Consider the following 20,049-nt stretch of genomic DNA (forward strand, 5'->3'; position numbering starts at 1 on the left):
CATAAAACTACGATAAATCTCTAGCGCAAGAGCGCTGCTGTAACGGCCAACGACTGCAATAACGCGCTCATGGCAGATAAACATTTATTTAATACCGGACCCTTCTTAAGGTGGTAATAACAACATTGTTCCCTTCCCACCACTTGCTCAATACGTTTACCTCGTCTTAAACTGTAGCATTTAACCCTGCATCGCCTCTTCTAGTTGACGAATCTTCGGTGACCAAACCTCCGCTTCGAGGTATAAGACATAATTATAATAATATAATGAATATTTGTGCGTTCACTTGCTGTGTTGTCGTACTACTGTCGTATATAGTAATCCTTGAGGCCGATTGGTTGATAAAAACGCCGTGAGGTTTAATGGCGCAAAGCAGAAAAGATTTCGGAAACAAATTAGGAGAGAAAAAAGTATTCCCTTTGTTTTCGCTTGATGAATTGAAGTAAGAAACGTCAGTGACAAGTCTGTTCTGGAACCATTGATCTTTTTTGTTTTCTGTTGTTCGAAATTAATCTGACGAGAAAAGGGTATAAAAAAAACAAGTGAAAGAGAGAGAAAAAATATTAGATAATACCTATGTGTATACAATATACACGTATACAGACTACCACGAATCGACGTGACAACGCATGTGCTTCGACGTAAATAGACGGAAACCGAAATTCGCACAGTCTCTGCGATGATGATGAGGTGAGAGGAGGAGAGGATACCTGTCAGAGAAGTTTTTCGGACGATCGATAAGTGAGTTAAAAGGGGGGGGAGAAGACCCGTTATAATATAATGGTCGTGTAAAGTTTTCGAACTTCCGCGGCAGCGGCGATAACATCGTTGTGTGCCCGGATGAAAAATGGCGGCCGGAGGTGGGTATACGCGTAGACGACGACAATGATACAAAAGTGTTATGCTAACCGGAGCGTAAATATAAACTCGTCGCAACTCATTGTTTTTTCTCAATATTATTGTGATTTGCGATATTTCTTCGACAATATTAACTTAAAATTTACTTCTATCGATTTCCGACAATTGTTGTGTTTTTCTGACATAGCCAAATTGGTAATATATATTTATGTGTATACCGCACCGCGGTAAAGTGTCAGCGACAATTCAGTCGCAGTAAACCGTTGTCCGTGTGCGTGTATTTGTGAGATGATACGATAGTGCTCTCAGGAAGGGATTCGACGAGAATGTCGTTTGGATTAATTGTGACGTACCATGGTAGACAAGTTGAGTAATTACACACAGGGACGGACGGTCGGTCGCACGATTGAGCGAAACTCGCTTTTACAAATCCCCCGTGTCCAGCTGGAGACACACGCTGTAGAGCTGCTGACTAATGGTCGGCTACCCCTAGCCTCCAGTCACCCATTCCTCTCCAATACAGCCTCCCTCGTCACAAGTTTTCCCGAATAAAACTAAATGTTTACTAGTGCCATTTGTAAACGTCCTACGTGGTATTTTAGTTTTGAGGTTTTTTTTCATTTCCGTTTCTAATGGAACCATCTTCTACTACCCGCCGTTGATCGCACGTATTGTTGTCATCAACCCTTACCGCTCGCTGTCCGAATACAAGGCGCGTATCATATACGAAAAACAACATCCCCTTTACCCCACATCATCGATTTTACCTAAAGTGCGCATTCGCATATGTGAACAATTAACGCATACCACATATACACATATACGGTTTATGTAAAAGCCTGGACTTACTCGCGGTGTTTTACAACACAATTCGTTTTAACGCCGATAAAATATTATACCTCCATCGCCTGTCCAATTCATCGTTAGCATCGCATCAACTCCTCTTCCCGCCACCCCTATTAACTGCCCATCCTTTTGTAGTGGTTACATCCCGTATTATTAATGGACGGCCTAGATATATAATATATTAATAACTCACTCTGCACCTCCCCGCTCTTTGAAACTCACTATTGTACCTTTATGCGCGTTCGAATACAAGCGATCCGAGCAATATTTCGTCATCTTTCCGCTGTTCATTCATCATTTTGGTTTTAATTCGTTTTCCAGAATGCATCGGCTCAAGCGGCACTACAAGCAGCCCAAGCTCTGGCTGGCCAAAGTGATGTACAAGGAGGTCCAAACACGGTGCTCCGGGTAATCGTCGAACACATGGTATTCCCAATCAGTCTCGATGTCCTCTATGAGGTGAGTTTGTCAGATTTTATTTTTTTACAGAAAATATCTACCATAAAACTATTGCTTTGTCATAAACAAGGTCGCGAAATTAGCAATATGCAACTATTAAGTATAAATTAAATCAAGGGAGATATTAATTTTTATTAATATTTGTGTATTACGTGTTTGTCATTTGGCTTTCGAATCAGAAAGTATGAAATGACGAACGAGCTCTAAAGTAACTCCAAGAAGCATGCCTGACGTTTTTTTAATCAAGTTCAAAACTTTGATTATATTATTTTTGACTTTGAGATCATTTACTCTACCAATCATTACTCAACGTTTATTGTCGAAGATGTGTTTTCGTGGTTGTATAAAAAACATGCGTCAAACGAGCTGTTTTGTTATCTTATCCATACATATTACATCTAATAATATGTAATATCTTATGCATCTGAAATGGTATATCGTCTTTTGAGTTCTGTTTTCATTGTGTTATTTATCGAGTTGCATTTCCGATTCAATCGTTTATATATATAAAACCAATTTCCTACAGTTGTTTTATTACATGCTCGGTGTTCTACCGAATTCTCATTACTCTATATAATTCGTGTAATTCAGAGTGATATTGCTAGTTTGAGACTGCATTTTTCTACATTTTAAATTAAACAACGATTGGAGTGTCATGGATGGACTCTATTTTAGTGCTATTTACTATGATAAAATATGCAATTTAATACATTATTGAGGAATAATGCTTTATAAAAGTACGCAACTTCCCCGCTGTCTGAACTATAGATGAGAAATTTTATTTTGTTTTACTATCATATATCATTATCGATACAATAATATTTTTCGTCAAATCCTAAATATAAGACATAAAAAAAATAAAAAATTTTTATATTAAAAAAGTGAATCGATCAAAAGTTTTCCAATTTAACTGCGAAAAATATATTTTTATATGAGTACCTAGATTATATTTACTTAATTACGGTGTTGTATAACAAACCAACTTTAATTTTAAAATTTAGTTTTACACTATACAAACTATAATATTTGTTGTATCAAAGTATGAAATACTTGCAGTACTTTTACGGGAATCCAAAAAGTTTATTTCTTTTTTTTTGGAATTTAGTTGATAATACTTATCGCTTTTAATTTTCCGTAGAATTGTTTTATTTACCTAGGAGTGAAAAAAAGAACAGTTTCCAATGCAATATTAATATTACATGTATCATATAATACAGAGTGTTAATTTTCATAAAATTTAAAATTGTTTTTATAATACAACACAAATATGTTGAATAACTGTGAAAGTTTTAGAATAATTTAAACAGATGTACAATTATCAGGTTAGGGGTACGACATCCTTACGTCGGGCCCGCTTACAAAAGTGGCATTCGATCGTGGGTCTCGTAAAGTGTGGCCGAAACAGGTGCGCTTGGGGGGGGGGGACCACGTAGATCTGTTGTTCTGAAAAAAAGGCAATTCTATGGTTTCTTCATTGTACAAAATTAGGAGGCAGTCTTCTGAAATGTTCGGTACCGGGCCTGAAATTTAAAATTACACCACTGACGTTTCGTGACGCCACTCCGCGTGATCTCGAACTAACCGAGCGTATTGCGAAACGGAACGCGCCCGCGCATTCTGGACATCGACTGTGATCCATCTTCCGCTATCGTCGTTTACCCCTGTGGCGCAAGTTTAATTACGTTTTCACATTAAACCTCTGCTGCTGTCGCTACTGGACGGCGTGTATAGTTATAGACGTATGGAGTAATATATATATATATATATATATACATGTGTGCGTGCAAGCCACTCGGTCTGGAGTTGCTGTGGTCTTATGCATTACGCTCACAACCCGGTCAACACTCTGGCGTCACGTTTTCGCATACATCTGAGAAACGTGGTGTATTTTTATCCGCACACGAGCACGCGACCATTTCTGAGCATAGATGTAATCTCTACCCCCAAAGACCTAGCTCTGTGACGACCTCCGGGCCGTGCTGGTCTTATTGCAATCGCACGCAACGTTATGTGTACGTATATACATCAAAAAAAATGTTCGTCTATCGGAAAACGTCTTGCTTTAAATCGTACTGTTACTTATTTTAAGACGTTTCGAATTAAACTAAGTGAAACTATTTAATTAAATTTATGTATACTATGTTATATAAGTTTAACATTCTTGAAAAAAAAAAGCAATAGGTTATTGAAGTTTTTTAATTAATTCTCATTTATTTATATTTTGTTATTCTATTGCTACTCGTTTTATTCTGATAAATGGTTTTCAATAAAACAAAAGTCGCATAAATTTAAGAACATTTCAGAATATAATAATAGTGATTTAATTTACTGGCGCACATCATATTTATGATATGTATATTATATTAAATGAAATTACTACAATTGTCAGAGGTTAGAATATATAAATAACAAGTTACTTAGGTATTGCTGTTTTAGGTATTTTTTCTATGATACAAGTACCTACATTATTACAAATCCGTTTGATATTTTCGATACGACGACGTAGCTACATAATATATTATAATATGTTAATGCATTGCGTATAACGTATATGAAGAGACACCAGTCATGTACAACAAAATTCGCCTTACACACCACTCCATCCCATTCTCATTTATTCGTTATGCATAAAGTCAACTCTAAAGTTTGTGTATAGAACAACAACGGGTATTATTTTTTTTTATTATTCTTTTTTCGTGTTTTATATCCAATTAAAAATAATGAAAATAAACATTTACACAACGTCATTGTTGCAATGAAAAACATATTAACGGTTTTTTTTTTTTTTTAAATTCTCGTTTAATAGCAATTGTGTATGTATAATGTATATACAGAGTTAGTCGCGTATTGTACAACACGAGTAATTTTTCTCTCGCTTGGCATAAGCTCGGACTCTCAAGTATACAAGTACTCATTTACTCATAACTTTTCCTCTTCCGTAATAAAATCAGATCAATCTCGTAATGACTGGTAGTGATGAATAAATACAAAATATATGAGTTATAACGGGGTAACATTATAATATAATATGTGTATAGTCATAATCCATGATTACGTGATATTTAATGTCAGTCGTTGTGTAATGACATTTGTTTTTGTTTTTTGTCTAAACGATGTAATCTCGTCTACAAACGCACAATGTAGTTGTTTTAAAAATATTCACATTTCTTGATCACCCGGGTCTATACTCTACGCTATCGTTGTAGTCTTGTTTTTAGATCTCGAGCGACGACAGAAAATATATTTTTATATGATAATCGTTTTTTCTCGATTTTTATTTTTATTCCCCCGTGAATACCGTTTCTCGGTACTGAGCGGTGAAAGAACTCCAAAAGTTTCCGCCCGCGTCGTATTTCGGCAGTCTTTTATAACAGTCGTCAAACGGGTCGTTTTTTCAATTTTCTTAATAGTTTTGCTTTCGAAAAAAAACTACTCTGTGTGATCCGTAAAAAAATATCAAATACGACTCGCAGTAAGTCCATCCAGCTTTTGTGTTTTTTTTTCTTATTTTCTTGTTCTTTATCGATTGGCACGGACATTGAACGTTGGTAGTTTGTGTTTATATAATCAATTAAAATACGATGTATTTATTCTACACTACTGCGTATATGTTGATAATTGAAATTTGAATAAACTCTTTTGATCTCGTTTCGAGTTTCGACTTTTACATATTCACGAGATTGGCAGGCGATGGAAAGTGTACATTACACACATACACACGCGCAAGTGTACATGTGTAGAGTAGAGGAAAATCGTATCTCTCGATGAACTTTAAGTATATAGTATATACAGGTAATCTATTATATCGTTTTGTCCCCGTTTACAAGTAACCGCTCTCGTGGGTAATACATAACTGCACTAGCAATGTGTACAAGTACAAACCATATAATGCATATTATGTAGGTACAAATATATTATATTACATATTATATTGTAGCATGTCTATATGATAAAGGTCCGTTTACAATGAATACAGCAACTGAACGCAGTTAAATCGTTTCGATCATCGGATCCCGGCATTATATTTCGATCCTATCGGTTTTCAAAAATATCTACTAAACATTTTAGAGATATTTTACACTCTAAATATACGCATATGTATTTAAATTTATGTAAATTTCCCGCTTGGCGATCTCGATGACGAAAGTTAGTTTGGCAAAAAGTTTTTGTAAACCAACCTAGACTTTTATTCCGCCCGCCAAACTGCGCGTAAATTATAAATATATTTAGGTACATTTATTATGTACTAATTCGCGGCTAGCGACTATACATCACAAAACTCGCTTGTATCTACCACGTCGTTGATTTTGTTATAGGTAATTCTATAATTATAACGAATCGTGTGCGCGATTACATTCAAGTGCATGCCTAATCGGAATTCGTATTCATATTCAGACGCTACTGACAAGAACAATTTAATCAAAATGTTATTAAAATCAACGTTCAAAATACAAAAACACTGAATTTAAAAAAGAATAATGACGTTAAATACGCTACTAAATGCTCAAAACCTATTATATTATGCCATATAAAATAGTAACTTTGATGTATAATATTATTCCTTCATGTATTATAATTTCCATCAATTTCGAATCACGAAATTCGGACCACCCGCGGTAGTGGTTTTACTATGCATAAACGTTTCGGTCTCTATGTATTATTAGTTACGACATAAAACGCGCATTATTTACGTCGAAACATTGTATTATTTCATACATATGATATATTTGCACGTTTAAATAAGTATTATCGGGCCTTTCGATGATAGCCATACTGAGTGCATATTTCAAAATATTATATTTATATACCTACATACTGTTTTTGACACTTCATTGATTCGTTTCGATCGCTGACGCGAATACGATGATCGATCCCCTGCAGCCGCTCTCGTGAATTATTACTATTTTTCATTATTTGTGTAAGTATACTTTACTTTACTTTTTTTTTTTTATACAGTTATAATATTTATTCATTTATTTTTTTATTTTTATTTATTAACTTTTAATATTTAAAATTGTTTACGGTTAATAGATAATGCAAACCCGTGCTCTCGTTTCCAATTTAATAACCTGTATTACCTATTACCATATATCAAGTTTATTTTAAAATATAAAAAGATTATGAAAGATTATTTTAAGGGTAAATACTTATCTATATTCGTAAAGTGTCAACGTCTTTAAGATTCATTACCCTTTTCGTGTGGCTATATGATAATATATACTATACCTACTGTGAAAACATTTCGATTCTGTTAAAAATATTTACACTTCCAATTCCAAATTAATATGTTATATTTCATTCATATTAAAGCCATAAAATAATTGATGTACAGACCTCGCTTATATTCCCTAAAGTCAAAGATAAATATATAGGTAATCAGGTGATATAATATTTGTTCTATGTATAGCTATAAGCTTTTAAATCCTATTATATTTTGGTTGAGTCAATAATTAAAGCGTCCCTTAATTGTATGCATCACAGTAAATTTCAAATATGGGAAATTTAATCCAAAACGTAACGATTTACTACCGATGGATCGATGTATCGATGCACAAATATTTTATTCTGTATTATCCTTACCACATGTAAGTACCTTTATTGTATAAAAAATATTACAATTTTATTATAAGCCACATGATTTTCAGAGTGAATAATATTTTGTAATAAAAAATTCCATACATATACCACCATAGGTGGTTAAATACCTTAGTATGATAATGAACAAGCATATATTGCATTAAAATATTTTTCACGGGGAAAATTGGGTATGTAGGTAGGCGAGTTGGGTAGATGGATAAGCATCATGCACCTACCTATATAGTATATATATTATATTCGCGTTATAAAGGAAATATATATTTAAGAGAAAAAGTATTTTTTACGATAATAATGCGCCCCGTCGAGCGGAAGACGGAAAATTCTTTTCAGAAATGTTTAGAAATAGGAAATCTCCGCACGCATACCTATATCCTCCCTTTGCCGCGCCACGTCGTATAACCTCACCCGATGTCGTTGTCATCGTAATAATAATAATAATAATAATAATAAGCCCGCGGACAATATTACACGTCAAGCACATCACTATATATATATATTGCTGATGCGGCGTGCGGAGGAGAGCTATTTCCGCGTATTTCGATAACATTACATAATAATCTATATGTATATAAGCGTATATATTATTATAGGCGTGTGTATGTATATATGTACGCATTATAATCGTATATCAAATTAGCGCCAAGTCTCTCCCTGGCCGGGTCACCGGGCCGGGACGAAAATCATGGTTAAGCGTGAGGGAGGGGGAGGGATGAAAGTCGGGAGCGCTTGTGTGTATATGTGCTTTGGGGGTTTTAGAGATTATCCCTTTATACAATACGCGCATGCACGCATATAAATTTGGTATAGGGACTATACCGCTACTACATACATGTATGGACGACCGCACGTGCGCATAGGTGAGATAAACGTTCTCTATATACACACACACGCGATGCATCACGACCGACGGCGGAGGCGAACGAGTTAATAAATTTAGCGACGAGCGCGGTGGTGGAAGGTGCTACCACCCCGTTGCGCTTTCTCGAAAAACAACGGTCTGGGAATAAGAGGATAGCGCGTGACGAGGTGTGGTGGCATCGGCGGCGGCGGCGGCGGTCGTATACCGTATATACGTACGCGTGTGTGTATACAATATTATATACCGCTCTTAACCTCGGCACAAATAGGATTAAGTTTAACCTCCCCTCGAACGCCTCTCCCGCCACCGCTATTAACCGGCTCGACGGTTTCGGTTACACTCCAGTTATTGCTTTGTATATGTATATGTACGCCCGAGTTCTTTTTAAAAGTATTTGCCGCCCGAGCTCTTAAAACTTTTGATACACCGCACCCGCACCGGTACGCCCTGCACTGTCCCCATCGCCGTCGACAGACCGTCCGCGTCGCGCAGCGTACGCGCGGCATAAGCGGCGAGTCCTCCGCGTGCCGTAGTCTCTCGCACATAATTCCGTATGTAAATCAACAATTAAACAGCGGCGGCCGTCCTGTGGCGGCGTTTCAATTCTCTGGAAAACGACGACCGTCCCCTTTTTCCCGTCTCGACGTCCTGTTGCAGCACACGCACATTACGCGTACCTATTTAAATATTTGCGTACACGTGAATCGTATAATAATTGTCGGTGTTTTTTCAATCCCCTCGGCTCTCCGCCAGCTGTTTTTCTTTGTGTTATTAATTTTTTCAACCCCTCCGCCGCCGCGCACTTCCTCGTTTGTTATTATTGTAATAATCGTTCGCGTGGACGCCGATAAATCGTAATTCTCTATTTACAGTACCCGCTCGGCTCCATTACACGGCGATGGATGATATTCAGCGCGTTACAAGTGTAATTAAATCGGTCGTATATCGGTGTTACGCGGCGAAAAAAATACCGTGTGGCAACGCATTATAGACATATATACTTAATATGAATAATATGTGATGCGTAGGTACGTATTAATTAGAAATTAAAACATTAATATATATGAGTATGGTATACAAGCTGGTTTAAAGTCGAAAATTGTGCATGTGTAAAAATAAATTCCGACGGAAGAACTTTACTCATACGTGTTTAAACGGTTAATTTTAAAACAAACATCTTGTAAAGATAACTTCCGCATTCACGATCCACCTTCGCGTGCGCGTCTCCTCCAATTTGATAGAGTCTTCATCATTAAACTTCTTAATTTATTTATATATTTATATATATAATGCGTGTAATACATACTTAGTTGCTCATTGTTTATCATCATTATATTTTACCTTTCGATATAATATGGGTACTCGCGAATATCATTTCGGTTTTATCGTCTTTATATATTATATTCCAAACGTAAAATATTTTTAATAAATAAATACAATAAATATTATTATCATTATATTATTTTAGGTTAAAGTATCGGGCATAAAAACTATAATACGTAACGCTATAACAATGCTTATTGTAAGTATCTATAAACATATATACGTGTAGATACTTAACGATTTAATGTGTTAAAATAGCGAACGGGGAAAAAAAAATGGTAATACGTTTCTGGTTTTTATTCCTTTAATATAGACGATGTTATATGAAAAACAATTTTATCCACGTAAACCGAAACATTATGACGACATTGAAAATAGGTTTTAAATTTGTGTACGTCGTAGTTGACACAGTTGGATCAAGCATTCGTTACATTATACGTAACATACTTGTTGAACGTATTTTTTTTTTATCATTATAATATTATTCCTTGCAAAATGTTTATATGTTTATACGTGGTATATTTGTATATAGTGGGTCGCTTGCCCGAGGATTTATTTCGTCAGTTTTGAATTGAGAGGGAGGATTGATCGTGTCATACCCGCGTTATAATATTACGGACCGGATGTTCAACCGACCGGGCTAATATCGTCTTTGGTTGTCCGTTTTATTCGGGTCGTTTCTTCTGTCAACGTCGACTGCCTTGACACATTTGAATACGAATTCATATTCAGAAGAAAAAAAAGAGAAGAAAAAAACTGATGTTTTTCTAATGTAATATTGTATATACACAGGTTTTGCGGCTTGTCGTTTTAGTCGAATCATTTTTTCAACCGCTCCTCTTTAAATATTATTTTATTATTAATTGTATATATTTTGTTGCTGTCATCAACGTCTAAGAAAAATACTAATTTTTAAATCCCTTCTGCTTGTTGTATATTCTTTGTTGATACTTTCTCTGTTGACTTATCACCCGACCGACCTCCTCGTCATAATCCTTATACTACTACTACTACCACCCGACTATCATATTATACCTTTATACTGCTGAACATCAGTGCACGTATTGTTTGTCCTTTACACTCGATTACCCCTCGTCATTACTACGCGATTAGTATATATTAGCTATTTGCTTTCGGTGTGTTATGTTGACAGCTACGATGCTATAATAATGCACTTATCACAGTTCTACGCTATATCGGTAAGCAAATAAATAAACAATAGGCGATTACGATAATTGCACTCTTAACGATATGTATATAAAAACAGTTAACATCTTTATTTATTACATATGTTATACCGACCGAATTTTATTAGCATTTTGATTACATTTCTTTTTTAACAATCTCAACTATATAAATCTTTCGTAAGTACGATAAACGTTGGTATAGTTATAATTGTTTAATGAATTGTATTATTATTAATATATTTTCGTTTAGTATGTTTTAATCGTTATTGCATGATGATCGTCGACGGAGGAAAACGTTGAAATATTCAACTGAAAATTTCTCCTTGGATTATTTGATGTAGTATTTATACGACTTCAATTTAAAATGTGGGATCTCCGTTATTACATTAATTTAGACGATCATTTAAATATTGTAGTAAATCCCGTCCTTTGGGAAAATTCGAGCTTTGTGATTCTGTGATTAAGTTATTTAAATTAAGATTTTTACGGTGTCATTAGTTATTGAGTGTGCGGAATTCTCTCTCTGTCTAGCTGTTTATGTGCACGTCACTCTTTACGTTTTTATTTCTGTATGTGTCTCTCATTCCTTCCCTTCGTGTAATCTGTATCGCTCACTATTTTTGATTTGCTGCGTGAAAATCGTTATTATTATTATTATTACTATTATTTGTTTAAGGCCCGCAAGATGACCGACTAAATTATATTATACAAACAGAAAATAACAGACTTACCGTGCGGCGCGTATTTCCCCCACCCGTCGATGTTGTTGTTTAATAATTTAAAAAGAGCCTCGTGGAAGGTAATATAGCGTGCTGTGTATGCGTGAGTGAGCGGAGTGGGGCTGTAGAATAGCTCGCGCGGAGAACATCCAATCAACTGATCCGGAATGCGTAGAACTTCTCATGAATAGCGTATAGCACAACATCGACGCAGAATCTCCTCTTATACCGAGTCGGGTCGTGGCGGTAATCGATAAATCTGATAATTTAATAATTTAGTGTATATATATATATTTATATACCGTTGCCCGTCCGATTTGCTCGTGACGGGTGCGCCACGAGTGGAGAGGGTGACGCGACGGGAGTAAACATACCGTGGAGGGGTGGAGATTTGTTGTTTCCCACTCCGCAGTACGTCCGTACACACAGGAGGGTGGTGATCGCCGCGTGCAGGAGAAATTGAAAACTAATGTCTTTAACTCCGGGGGCGATATTTGTATATATTATTATATGTATGGTATATATGTGCGCGTATTCCAAAATGTATTATCACTCGCCCTGCTACTGTGCACACCCGTGTATAAATATCTAATAATTTGCCAAATTCGCATTATTGTATAAATAATATTTCTACTAAACCAAAGTTTTTAATCTACTATTCAATATGATATATATTATACGCCGTAAAAGTTAGTCTATAAATGAATAAAAAACTACGGGGCAAAATTTTTTTATATTCATACGTAATTGCAGTAAATTTTATCGTTATTATAGGTACATACTTTTGACACAATTTTTTTTTTTTTTTTTTTTTTAATGCTTATAAAATACATAATTTGACAGCGAGAAAAATGAGAAAAAATTATTTTCCATGTATTATTACAACAGCTAGTATTAATTTCGCTTTTTTAAAACGCTCTTGCGCGTCATATCGATTGTATATAATATTATTGTCGTTGGAATATTTTTATTCGAACGCAAACCCTTTCGAAATTGTTTTTTATACATTACTGCAGCACTAATGTATATTTAGTACGGTATGATAGACCGGCGGCAGTGGTGAGTATTTTTTTTTTTTAACAGTGACCGAATGACATAACCAAATGAATTCTACTATACCTACCATAACTATACAAATTATTGTTGTTCAACTCCGAAACGATTGTACACACAATACAGCGTGTTTTAAAAATACAAAAAGCAATGGATGAAACTTATCAACGAAAACAAATGCATGACTGAACCCGATTCGTTTGCAGCGATTACATTTATGAATATATATATAGTGTACCTTTATATTATCATGTTTATGTTCCGAAATTCCCTCCTATTTCAAATGTTTTAACATTCTTGTAGTGGTTTAAATGAAATAGGCCTTGCACACACGCATAATTCGACTGCATAAGTATCCATAACACCTTCAGCACTGCTTTCTTGTACCTCTAAGTTATTCGTTACTCTATTTTAATGTACCTTTAGATATTCATAAAATTCATTATTTTATTATATTCACTACGTACGGTTATTATATAGCTTAGGCTCGAGCACTAATAACAAGCAAATTCAATATAATTATGATTTAACGACCAGTTATTCACGTATAAGTATTTGCAATGCTGTACACATATAAAATATCTAGTTTATTTTACGGTACGAAAATATATTAATGAAAAAAAATAAAATTTACCAGTAGGTATAGCTTATACCTACATTATTATTATAATTAATATGTACTTTCGAACCGCGTATGACGCGTAATTAAATATATTAATAAATCGTACTTCATCGTCATTTGATGAATAATTTGTTGATTTAAATAATATAGGTAATACTGCAGTCGTGTGTGAGACAACGTTTTTAATTTATCCGATTAATCACCGACCACGGACTCGTCGTTTATAAAAGAAAATTGCCGATCATAATTATATTTAAAGCATTTAAAATCTCTGCTAAATACACACTGTGCATATACGTATACGATTATAAGCCCGGTTAATGACTGCTGCTGTATTGACGGCAATATTTTCAACGAAATGGAATCGTAGTTGGCGTACAGTAAATCAGTTATGCACCATTCAAATAATATTATAATGGAATTAAATTTTCCGACGGGATTCCGAAACGTCAAACGTGCGTATCTCGCACCAGTTATCGAACATTGACGGATCAGCATACGACCCCTCGGTCAGCGATTATCACCCCCTCCCCTTCTTCCAAATCACAACCACCGCCCGATTGTCTGAAAGGATGAAACTGCAGTGTCCGGTCGAACGATCGTGGTTGCGCAGTGGTAGCGGCGGAAATGACCTCTCTTCTATATCATCATCATGCGGCTTACGCGTGCGCTGTATTTGCTGCAATAATATACAACATAAATTATAACAATATGTGAACGCACGATGCAACGGACGTCGCATTATATCATATTATACTGTAGGTATATAATCGAAGTAAAAGTCGTCACCTTCCCCACCGCATACTCGACCCTCCACCCGTTCAAAAAAGTTCTCCACTCCCGCTGTCGTATTGCGCATATTATGCGTATACATCGTAAAAATATTTAAATTCGCCATGTATATAATATGACGTGTGAAAAATTAAGTTTGATGTGCACACGCGCGCACAAAGGTGTCGGTTAATCCTTTATACTTTGGGTGGTCCCAAGAACGGGCGGGGGTGGTGTTGCGGCGGTGGTGGTTTTAACGCAAAAATCCGTGGGCCGTATAAAACGAATATTAATTAAAACCGGATTCCGTGTTTTGAAAACGAGGACGGCGCCGCCGACAAAAGAGACGCTGCAGTGTATGTATAAGTGTATATAGTCCACGCATATATATATATATATTAAATGTGTATATATATATACATTATAAATGTGTGTATATATATGGACCGTTGTGTTTGGAAAACGACCATTAATCCGTCGCCGCCGCCGCCGCCGCTCGTACAGAGCTCGCGTTTCCCACAAGGCATTATTAATATTCATTTAGTGTCAAGATTTCACTCGCATCGCCTCCACGCCACTATATATACATATACCTCCACTGCCACCGCCAATGATTTTACCACCCTTCGACGACGGCGTCGTCGCCCCGAAAACCGTATATTATAAAACATCGTCGTCATTAACCCTCCACCGCACTCACTCATATATACCAGCTAATACCCGCATATATATTTATGTACGCCGTCTCATTATTATTTTTATTTTTATTTTTTATTATTATTTTCGGCCTTCAAACGCCGCCGCCGTGGCTGCACTTCTATAACGAGTAATAACATACATTAATCGTACGATATAATAATATAGGTAGGTACGGTTACCTACATCACGGTACACAGCATTATAATATAACATCAGTTATTCGGCATTTTATTTTTTTATCTCTACATACAACTGTTAAATATTGTCCTAAATTATTAGGTTATTATCCTAAATACATAAAATATAATAACTCAGAAAGCATTCGTTTAAATTTCGATTTGTGTGTAAATCGAAATTCTTTGATTAACAGTTAACATTTAAAAAAAAATAGAAAGGAGGAGTCAATTTTAAAAATAAAGAGAAGTTCATATCACTAGTTCATTTGGTCTCAATGGTGTAACAAAATAAAAAAATTGAAAATTTGATGTTTGTAAATGTGCTAAAAAATTTCAAAAATTAGGATCTGATTAAATGTATAATTAAAGGAAATACTGTGAGTAAGCTTTGTTCGGTGAATCGCCCAGCGTGTATATTATACACACTCGTGCATATTACGTTGTAAATTATTAAACTGAAACAACAAATTCGGCCTGCCTAGGGCTTTTTAAATGAATATTAAACGAGTTGAAATTAAAAAAAAACACGGCATCTTGTGCACCACCCACAATAACGCTCGAGCGCTCAGGGACCTAATACTCACACACACACACACACACACACATGTATACATCAAGTCGAGTAGCAAGTGTACATATTATACCTATGTACATAAAGTGGCGTCTCGTCTTCGTCGGGTATATCGAAATTTATGACGATGTTTACGTTTAATATAATATATATTATTATATTATATAGGCCGCATACCGTGTAAATTGTGTACATAATATAATATTATGTTTTTCGATCCGTTTGCGCGAAATTCGCGATTATAATACCTCGTTCGTCAAGGAATTGGATTGTCGAGATCGTCACCGCCGCTGCCTTCGTTGTCGTTATTATTAAATTATTTCCTCGACTTTTACTTTTGAGATGATTATTGTGTCGAGTGTGTTGACACATGTTCGAGCACGACATCGTATGTAGTGTAGGTAGTTCTACTGGGATCCCTTCGCCCGGCTTGCGCGCGTTAGATAAAACGTGTAGGTATATACTATATGGGTATAATGTATAATACGCAATTATGCTCCTATACAAAACCACTTGATGCCCCAGCTACCAACAGCCCTCACTACCGACTCCGTAGTGTTTTCGGGGGGTAGGGGGGTGAACGTGGTAGCTTAAACTAAGTTTTATGGTAAACACGTGGGTAAATATTTAATCATCAAATTACTTTAGAAATAATGAAAAAAAAAGTTATCAAATTTTTTCATTATAATATATATATTCATATCTATATGTTCGTATGAATGACAAAAAAAAGTTATTTAGTTTGCATATTATTTATTAGTGTATATATATTAAGTAATGCATAATACATATAACTAAGTAGGTACTTAATTTTTACAGCGGATAATTAAGAAATCGTCTTTTAAAATATATTGCCTCAAATTATGTACGTCTCTTAATTATGTGGGGGTTGTGAATTTGTATAGCTATGTCACTTTGAACAAAGTTTGAATCGTTTATTACTGTTATAATAAAGTAGTTAATTTAAAACTTTAATTTCGTATTTTATGACTCGGATGACGTACCTTAAGATAAAATAATTGAGATGACCTTTGTGCTGTTTTGTATTTTCAGTTATTTGTTCATGCGAATTATTCTTGTACTTTATATGTCCAAATGATATCCAAATACCTTGTTATAAAATACTAAATGTCAATAGCAAAAATATCGTCGACTTTTTTTCGTGAATAAGATAAGCTAATACATTTTTATGGTAATTCAATCTTAAATATTTATAACCGTTTAGTTCTAGTTATATTATACTTAGTTTATTTTTAAATTACATGTACGCAATACATACGTTTTTGAATACTGCTACTCTACATTTTAAATGCATTTGATTGTGTATTATATTCATAAGATTGTATAATAAATAACAATTATTTATTTTATATTTTTATGTATCTACTATCATACAATTTTTATCAACAAAGTAAGTAGCTGTAAAAGAATGCTCATTGCAAAACCAATAAACTACAAATTTTAGATTCACCATAATTCAAAAATATTAAAATTGAACTCAATAAAATATTGTAATACATTTTTTTTATTTACTTTTCGCGAAAGTATTGCCAATAATATTATTATTGCATACTTATATTATTGATTTTGTATTAATTATACAATTATTATCCGTTAAAAAGTAGATCAATTAATTTTTACTTGAAAAGATTATGTACTTAAATCTGATACCGATAATCCCACGAAAATAAAAAAAAAATTGCTCTCGTTTATGTATTTTTACTTTCTTCGGATTCTATAAAGAAAAGTTATACTTTGCAGTGGAAACTCGTTATTATTAAATTTTAAAATAATTGGGTTAGAGCGTAGTAATGCTCGTTTTTTAATGAATGGTTTTTGTCATAATTTAAGTAAATATTGTCAGTAAAATCGAAAAGTTTTTTCATAAAACATTTATAATAGAATTTCGAGAGTACCACCACGTGGAAAGGAAGAAAAAATGGGTATGCACAATTATATAATATATATTTGGGGTTTTTGGCTAACAAAAAATTCCGAATGAAATCGAATTAAAATATATTCTATTACAATGTACAAAGCAAAAATGTAATTAAGACTTTTACGTACGTATCGTATAGAAACGCTTGGAATTTGTATACCTGTATATTATTATTTAATACGACAACGTATTTAGCGATAGCGGTCGCGGTTTTTTGTCCGACAACGACAACAGTTAATAAAAATAACGACTGCGAGGTCGGTTTTTTTTCGGAAAAAAGTTTTTAACAATCCTTTTGTGACATGCCTGTGTGATGAAAAAGACGGAAAAAACCCAATTAAACGTTATGCAAATTGGCTCCATAAATCACGTCGGTTTTGTATATTATATTATATGCGCGTATACGAAGTCTTCTGCAGCGAGCATTATGACGCGTCGTCATCGTTTCCTCGTGGGACATCATCATGATCTCTCACAAAAGTGTACTCCGTTAACCGATCGTGTACATGTGTATGTCATATAGTCGCTTTATGTCATCGAACAATCTTCATATTTCAATAAAAGATCGTAGGGATGGATGGTGGTGCGAACAAAAGGGGAAATCCCAAAGTCTCCGCCGCCTAAGGATGAGGAAAGTACATCAGCAATATTGGCTCTGGGTAATCCGCTGGCTATATGTAGTGTATGAGGGTGGTATTATTATTATTATATATATATGAAATACAAATCCATATAATATACCTGTATATACCTAGCTACGAAGACCGTGCGTTTTTCCACCAAAAGAATTTTTTACTCTGCTATATTATGGCTGCTGCCTGTGCTCACGTTCAAAAAATATACTCAAACGATCAATTCAGACTCTGTCGGAAATTCGACGTACACTCCTCGATGTCGATAATATTATAGTGTACCTATCGATGAGAGTATGAGACTATAAAATCTAATCGCATTAAAACGCTCTATACATAATGTACACATAACATTAATATTCTGTTTTATTCGTCGTATTCGGTATTATTGTTATTTTTATCATTATTATTTATTTATTTTTTTTTTTTAAATGTTAAATTTTCTTTTCACGCCATAGCTATACGTGTGCGTCAGGTGTTACTACCTTGTTACATACCGGGCGTTTCGTGTGCTCTGTCCGCAAAATAATAATATATCATATTGTAAAAACAACAATACCGACATGATTTATCACATCGTAACCGCATTAAATAATGATATCGTCATGTACGTTATGGGTAAAAAAAATATAATTTCCGTGTGTGTGGTGGTTTCCGCGCATCGTCGTGAATATATACATCCATATTATGTGTGTTGCGCTAGAACGAAATTATTATTTTTATGTGTGTTTTTTAAATACATGAGACATATTTACACAGTTTTCGTGATTATTTTAAAAGCATTGCTTGCAGGTTTTAATCCGTCACGTTGATATTAAAAATTTACATCGATGATTAGCAACGATCATACACGTATATTACTTAAATTCATCGTGTTCCCCACCTTTCCCCTTACCCATCGTGCCATGAGCGACTTGTCCCAGCGATACGGCTATGGCACGTACGCTTGTTACGAGCGCGCTTGATTAATGTACCACGTAGTTACATAATGGCAATCATTCGTAGTCGTAAATGTTGCGTCCCCGTTTTCAATCTCACGTTAAATGCGAGTGCAACTCTCAAAAATAATCGAGAAAAATATTTAGCGAGTGATCTCGTAATAATATACGCGCCTACATTTATCTATGGAATTAAAATTAATTCTTATTTTTTTTTTCTGTCGCGCCTATTATAAAAGGCCCGACATTACTGAGGTGGATACTGGCCCGATATTCCAGCTATAGTCGACCTGCTGTTATCGATTTTACGGTACTTTATCTAAAATACATACAATGATGCATCGTGGCGTTGAAGTTAAATGATTTTAAGTAACGTATTCGTTTATAAATACGATGATAGAAATAAATCTTTCGTATATATATATATATATATATACAATATACCTACGTGAAGACGATAATAGATCGCGGACATAAAAACGGACGTCTACGCTTGGCAGGCGGTAAATTTATACCTATGTATATTTGTTTATAATATTATTTATTATTATTATTATTATTGCTTCACCTAGTCGATATTATAGACCAAATGATGCTGCGCCGCTCTCCTTTCGCCGATTCAAGAACTTCGGCACTCCGACGCATATATAATCAGCGTCGTTCCCGATTGGCAGGAGATCGAAAGTCGAGCGGCCATTCATTATAATATTATAGTGTACGAATATATATATATATATATATATATATATGTATATTATTGTATTACATATTACAGTGGCTCTACATTCCGATCGCAGAT

The 20,049-nt window shown here is 34.7% G+C and overlaps 1 protein-coding gene across 7 annotated transcripts in view; it reads left to right on the top strand.

Moving 5' to 3' along the window:
• The window catches only part of LOC112593043 (polypyrimidine tract-binding protein 2), a 177,741-nt gene that overhangs the window by 142,526 nt on the left and 15,166 nt on the right, over positions 1 to 20,049 (top strand). For all 7 annotated transcript variants that reach the window (XM_025337269.1, XM_025337275.1, XM_025337272.1 and 4 more), the window contains one exon: positions 2,026 to 2,163. In XM_025337269.1, coding sequence (XP_025193054.1) covers positions 2,026 to 2,163 — 138 coding nt within the window. The remainder of the gene's footprint in view (positions 1 to 2,025; positions 2,164 to 20,049) is intronic.

This window comes from Melanaphis sacchari, unplaced genomic scaffold, assembly GCF_002803265.2.
Source record: "Melanaphis sacchari strain LSU unplaced genomic scaffold, SCAv2.0 Contig19_pilon_pilon, whole genome shotgun sequence".
NCBI classification, from domain to species: domain Eukaryota; kingdom Metazoa; phylum Arthropoda; class Insecta; order Hemiptera; family Aphididae; genus Melanaphis; species Melanaphis sacchari.